The 7,103-nt window shown below is 34.5% G+C and overlaps 2 protein-coding genes and 1 pseudogene across 2 annotated transcripts in view; 1 reads left to right on the forward strand and 2 right to left on the reverse strand.

The window, feature by feature from the left end:
* LOC107635286 (hypersensitive-induced response protein-like protein 2) overlaps window positions 1-5,206 on the forward strand; it is an 18,999-nt gene extending 13,793 nt beyond the window's left edge. The window contains 5 exon segments of the mRNA XM_016338715.2: window positions 3,621-3,820; window positions 4,186-4,306; window positions 4,455-4,546; window positions 4,638-4,729; window positions 4,731-5,206. Coding sequence (XP_016194201.2) covers window positions 3,632-3,820; window positions 4,186-4,306; window positions 4,455-4,546; window positions 4,638-4,729; window positions 4,731-5,031 — 795 coding nt within the window. The 5' untranslated portion in view covers window positions 3,621-3,631 and the 3' untranslated portion in view covers window positions 5,032-5,206.
* LOC107635296 (outer plastidial membrane protein porin) overlaps window positions 5,753-7,103 on the reverse strand; it is a 25,875-nt gene continuing 24,524 nt past the window's right edge. The window contains exon 7 of the mRNA XM_021121988.1: window positions 5,753-5,923. The gene's annotated coding sequence lies outside the window, so the exon portion shown is untranslated. The remainder of the gene's footprint in view (window positions 5,924-7,103) is intronic.
* Window positions 5,794-6,406, reverse strand: LOC107637256 (annotated as a pseudogene).

Below are 7,103 nucleotides of genomic sequence, written 5' to 3' on the forward strand. Positions count from 1 at the left end.
AAGTGGTTTCTGTTTCTTTGATAAAACAGTAAGCAGTTTGAAATTCTTTTTCAAAGAACACGGTTTTACAATAAAGGATGTGTGTCATATTCTGTAAAAATAGCATACCCTAGCTAATTTGTTTGTATTTAAATACTATTTGTCTGTTATAAATAATTTTTCCTTCAATCATATTTTATTTTGTCTCTCTATATATAAATAGTGATAGTAGAATTTCTTGAGTTAAACCCCAAAGTGGTCCCTGAGATTCACGGTTTGCACCAATTTAGTCCCTAACTTACCAATTGCACCATTTATGTCCCCGACTTTGTAAAAATTGCACCAAGGTCGTCCCTAACCACATCTCCGGACAAATTAATGAACGCCGGCCAAGTGAGAAGCCATGCCCGCCCAACCTTCTTTCTTTCTTCTCTTCTCTGAAACCCAGCCCAACCCGCAGACTTCCACACCAACCTTCCGTCCGTCCGTCCGTCCCTACCGCCGGCGACCACCGTCGCTAACCCTCCCTCCTCCCTTCTTCCTTTTCTTTCTTCCCTATTTCTCCATTTCTTTCCTCCTGTACGCAACACCCCTGTTCGTGGCGCCACCTCTGTCTGCACCTTCCAGTTCCGGTGAAAACCACCAGCGGCGGCGAAACTCTGTGCCGCTACGACACTACCTCCGCTCCTTACGCTATCTTCTTTTTTCACTCCTCAACGCAGGTTCCATTCCATCCTCTGTGTCTGTTTCTTTTTTTTCTAATTATTTTTTTATTTCAGTGCCTTTTGATTCTGCTTTTATTGATCTTGTTAGACTTAGGATAGTTGATTATTTATGTTTCTGGACTGAATGTGTATTGGCTGGTTGAAATTTTTGGATTGATTGATGCTTACATTAAACTGAAATTGCTGTTTATGAATCCTGCATACAACCTGTTCGATAAATTGCCTGAAAGTTAAATCTTATGTCTGATCATCATAGGCTTCAAATTTTGTTTTCATTAGGCATTGTAACTCATATTGTGCAGTTTTCTATAAGTTTTTATGATGATTGAGATTGAATTTTGGTTATGCACTTGGTGAATGTTCTTGCGTAACACCAAATTGAACTGAAATTTTAGAATTCATTCCTTGTTTGGTGTTAGCGAAATAAAAGGAAGAAAGAAAAGGAAGAAGGGAGGAGGGAGGGTTAGCGATGGTGGTCGCCGGCGGTAGAGCGGACGGACGGACAGAAGGTTGGTGTCGAGGTCTGCAGGTTGGGCTGGGTTTCAGAGAAGAAGAGAAGAAAGAAAGAAGGTTGGGCGGGCGCCAGGTCACTGCCGGCGTTCATTAATTTGCCCAGAGATGTGGCTAGGGACGACCTTGGTGCAATTTTTACAAAGTCGGGGACATAAATGGTGCAATTGGTAAGTCAGAGACTAAATTGGTGCAAACGGTGAATCTCAAGGACCACTAAATTGGTGCAATTGGTAAGTCAAGGACTAAATAGAAAAAAAATATAAAAGTTATGGTGGCTAGAATCAAAGTGATTTATGTATAATAATTTAGATATAGAGAAGAAAGCAAAAGTGTGTACAGTAATATTGGTACCACTTACCACCATAATAATAATAACAATCATGATTGCTTTCGTTTATTATCAATTGCAATATTATTGAATTAATTAAGATTGTGTGGACCTATATGGTTTCCATTTGAGATTTTTCATTTATTTATTCTTTTTTATAAACCGAATGAATCCGACTAATTCTTTAACCATACGCGAATTATTCACTCGAGGACAAATAATTGTATGCGGAATATTTTTTTTATTTATAAGTTATACAAAACAAGAGTAGCATCGAGAAATGATGATATATACATTATTAGACATATGTTCTACATGTGCACTGTCAGAAAATTAAACAGGGTGCTCTCAACACGCAACAATGGAAGCTATTAATTGCATTTACTACCACACTACCCATCGTCATCATCATCATAATTGATAATAACTATTGTATCTGCAACATTTATTGTGTGCCTATGAAGCTGTTCCCATAAATTTTGTTCTCTTTGGTTTTTTCCTTCCAGTAATTTACGTGTATAAATTGTTTGAGTTGAGATATTACGTAAAATTATCCTGATTGAAAATTATATATATTTTTTATATTTTTCTTTTGTTTTAAATCTGTTTAATTTGTACTTTGTAGCACTCTAAATCATTTAGAGATTTTCATGTAAATTATTTAGGTTATAATTATTTAAATATTAACTAAATTTTAATAAAAATGTTGACTTTCTAAATTTTTTCAATCCAATTTAGCACACAATAATCTATTTTGTTAGGCAGTTTCTTCTTAAATCGTTGTAACATAAAATAAATCACGTGAAAACTTAAAATACGGTTTAGGATCTAAAAAATTAGACAAATTCAAAGCAAGACAAACATGTATATAATTTTCAGTTAAGGACAATTGCATCATAAATTATCCAGTTTCTCTTTCTTTGTTCCTTTCACAAATGCTCAAGTTCAAATAACGCGTTTCTGACAGCAAATGTTTAACAAAGATAATTGTATTATAATGCTTAATTAACGTGAAGATTATTTTAGTAGGTAATAGTAGTGTGTAAAAATATTTTGTTAGTTATAAGCAAATTAAAGGTTGCTTGTCCTATTTTAATTTATTTTATTAAAAACAAAAAATTGGCATTTTCTTGCTTATGCATTATATTCTTTTAAATAGTCAACCGTGTTCAGAACTAAGTACTGCAGTGGAGGAAAAATTCCTTGATTATTTTAAACAAAAGAAAAAATGCTGAAAAGAGTGGAGATTGACTGATCAACAAGGTCGTCTCCAACATCGTCCATTCGGGAGGTAATTGCCTCCCGCTTCTCCTCACCCACTTAGTGTATTCATTAGAGATTCGATTAAGTCCTCCCTCAAAGTCAGGTGGAGCGCTTTCAGCATCACAGCAGCTGTCTTCCCATGGTGTTGGTCTCTTTGTCTTACAATGTTATTCCAAAACTAGTGGTTTTTAAGGAGGAGATTAATTTCCTCAATTGCAACATGCTTTGTTTCCGGCAAAATAAAGAAGATAAACATATTAAGCCAGCAAATAGCAAAAAGATCTCATATTTAAGGTGACAAAGTGACATGAGGAATAACTGTGTCACAAGTGCAGTGAAGATCATGTTGATATAATTGTTCCTCATATCACTCTACCAGCTCAAATATGGGATCTTCTCGCTGTTTGCTGGCTTAATTATCTTTATGAGTATGTTTATCTTCCTTCTCTTGCCGGAAACAAAACAAGTTTCAATTGAGAAAATTAATCTCCTCTTTGAAAATTACTGGTTCGAAGAACAGTGTAGGACAAAGGGACCAACACTATATATGGGACGATAGCTGCTGTTTAAGAGCCTCAATGAAGTTATGCATATTTGAATTGTCAACTGTAAAAAAAGACCTGAAACACCAAGATCATAGCCATAAATAGGTGAAAACGAAAACTTGGTATTACCTTTATTTTTCTTATTGTTTAAAATTTCTCCTTGGATATCTGTTTTGTGTTGAAATTTTTGCTAGATTCTTGTGTTTTGACAAAGATTATTTCATTAATTGTAACCTAGTTTACTGGGTAAATGCTATCCAAGTGCAGAATTGAAAGATATGGGTCAAGCTTTAGGTTGTATTATAGTTGGACAATCAAATGTGGCAATTAAGGAACACTTTGGGAAATTTGATGATGTTCTGCAACCTGGGTGTCACTGCTTGCCTTGGTGCCTCGGATACCAGATAGCCGGCGGCCTTTCGCTCCGTGTGCAGCAACTCGATGTCAAATGCGAGACAAAAACCAAGGTTTCTTTTGCTTCCTTTTCCTCCTCCTTCTGTAATATTAGCTCTTCTTTAGATGATATGATCTGTGATCACTTTGCTTTGTGTTCAGAACACTACTGAAAGTTATAATTGGTTAAGAACAACAATTTGCCTATGAGAGATTCTGTGAATTTTAAAACTTCTAATTTTTCAACTGTGATGAATTTTGCAAAGAAGTAGTACAGTTGCATATTGTTCCCTATGTTATTTCTTTTGATCTATGCTTCAAGAAATTTCCTTGTTCTCCAATATACCTTTTACCTTTTAAGATTTATAAGGTAGGTGTGTATTTTCAATTTGATCTATTTTGAACAATTGTTAAAGGTTAACTCTGATATACTTGTTAGGATAATGTGTTTGTGAATGTGGTTGCTTCTGTGCAATACCGCGCCTTGGCCGATAAAGCATCTGACGCCTTCTATAGGCTCACCAACACAAAGGAACAGATACAGTCATATGTTTTCGACGGTATGTGGAATGATCGATTATTGTGCTTGATTCTGTTTTAGAAATGTTACTTACCTGAAATTAATGCAAGATCACTCCATTAATGGAACTATCTAGTATCTACTGCTTCTATAAAATGCTGCTTATGCTTTTTTTTGTATTTCTTCAGTTATCAGGGCAAGTGTGCCAAAGTTGGAGCTGGATGCTGCCTTTGAGCAGAAGAACGACATAGCAAGGGCCGTCGAAGATGAGCTTGAAAAGGTGTTATTTCGGCCTGCAATTTCAGCTTTTGTTATCATAATCCTTGTCAATTACTTTGTGATTAACAAATTATCTTAAACTCTTGTTTTAGGCCATGTCTGCTTATGGATATGAGATTGTTCAGACCCTTATTGTTGATATAGAGCCTGATGTTCATGTCAAGAGAGCTATGAATGAGATTAATAGGAGAAGCCGAGTCCAAATACCTGTCGGGACTCGGAATAGCTCGACAGCGCCAGGCCATTGTGGATGGACTGAGGGACAGTGTGCTTGAATTCTCCGAGAACGTGCCCGGGACGACAGCAAAAGATATCATGGACATGGTTCTGGTGACACAATACTTCGACACAATGAAGGAAATTGGTGCTTCTTCAAAGTCCTCATCAGTGTTCATACCACATGGTCCTGGTGCTGTTAGGGATGTTGCTGAGCAAATCAGAGATGGTTTACTTCAGGCCAATGCCTCACCAAATCTCTTAAATTAAGCCTTTTTCTGGAGTTGTGAATAACAATACTAATGTATATTGTATGTGTGTGTGTGTGCTTTCTGGATAATTGATGTTTTTGTGCTTGGTTTTGAGTGTTAAAGACTAGCTGTTAAAGCTTTCAATATTAAAGATTGGTGGAAGCTGCAAGGATTACTTCTTAGATTTTCTTTAATTATGTCTTATTTGTGTGTGTTTAAATTTACATTTTGTATATTCTTGCTAACAATTAAAATTGCCTTAGCTTATTAATCATTCTTCCTAAGGAGCTTAATGGATAGAAGAATAGAGAGATGGAAACTCACATCATATTACAGAATCCAAACTAAGGTATCGATTCTTGCTTCTATAATTCATTGAGAAAAATGAAATCTTACTTCCTATAAAAAAAACCACTTCTAAAACAAATCCCAAAGGTAAGCATACATTTGCTTCTTCTTTTTCTCTCTTTCTCGCCCCTTTTTTGCCAAAAAAAAAAAATTTACAACTAATATTTGCTTATGTAGTTCGAAAACGTTATTCTTAAAAGAAATTAAACAAATACATCAATCACTTTATATCAAAATCAATTATACCTACAATTATTTCTTCAGAAACAGAACCAAACATGTATCCCATCCAAGAGGCATAATAAACAAACTGGGATATAAAGGAATATTGCAGGGAACCATTGTAGGAACAAAAACAATATAAAAATTTCGCGCCAGTTAAAGCCTCAATAATGAGTCAAACCATTTGGTTTATAAAAAAACCTACTTATTTTTACAAAGTTGAATTGCTCAAACGTAAAGAAAACATAAACACTTCTTGCCCAGGAAGAACCACCAACTTTAAGAAAATAAAAACTGCATGCTTCCTATCCCCCTTCCCCCCTATAACAAAGCTCATGCCACTTTTGGTGAAGCTGACTCCAGCGTTCGATTTTGTCAAATCCCCACTTTTGGTATCATATGAAAGACCCACTCCGAGAGCAAGAATGCTAGTTCCAAAAACAGCAGAAAGGTTCCCAATTGGGTTTGCCGTCAACCCAACACTGGTGTTCACTCCAGTCTCCAGCATAGTCGTGCAAGTACTGAAGTTCCACCTGTTTAAAAGAATATCCAACAACTTAATACCAATTAAGTATTAGAATATAATAAATTTACCCAGATTTATCGAGGTTGATTTCTCTAACTGCATAATTATTCTAGAGGCATGAATATGCATAAATTTATGATGTTCTTACCTTGCCAGACCTTTGATCAGGAACTTTGAAGCTAAAGATAGCCTTCAAACCAGGGGTAGGCTCATCAACAGTGATGGTTGTGAAGAGCTGAAAGAACCATCGTGAATCAAGTTTAGCAAAACTATCATACGAAAAAATAAATGAGTTGCATTAACAATTAGACATTGAAAAGCTGTTCCCTTGAATAATCTAAATGCGATGATTTTTGTTTTTCCTGTGTCTAAAATTCAATAGGTATATATATAGAATTAATAGTCAAATTCATCCTTGAAAGATCACTCATTCTTCAAATTAGTTCTCAAAAGATTTTTTTAGTCATATTAGTCTTTAAAAGATAAAATATAAGTTAAATTGATCTTTCCGTTAGTTAGATGATAACGGCATGATGACATATCACATTAAGTGTCACGTGGCATGATGATGTAGCATGTTAATGCCACGTGTCACAATATGATTAGTTGACGTGTCAGGTTAATGACTTCTAGCATGTCACGTGTCACTTGACGTGTAAAAAAAATATTTATAATCAAATTAGTCTCTAAAAATTTACACATAAGTCATTTTAATCCTTAAAATTATAAAAATTAATTAAATTAGCCCTTATATAATTTTTTTTATTTTTTTTTGATAATATTAAATTTAAAGTATTTTTTGATACTACTAATTTTAATAGAAATGTAATTGACAATAAAAAAATTAGTAATTATATCTTTTCTTCTTAAAAATTTGTTCAATAAAATTATCTCTCTCCTCTAATTCTTGTCAAAATCTCTCTTATTCTTTTCTATTCTAAAACCTTTTTCTTACATTATTACATTTTGCTGGAATATATATATATATATTCAAA

This window comes from Arachis ipaensis, chromosome B04, assembly GCF_000816755.2.
Source record: "Arachis ipaensis cultivar K30076 chromosome B04, Araip1.1, whole genome shotgun sequence".
In the NCBI taxonomy this organism is placed as follows: Eukaryota; Viridiplantae; Streptophyta; class Magnoliopsida; order Fabales; family Fabaceae; genus Arachis; species Arachis ipaensis.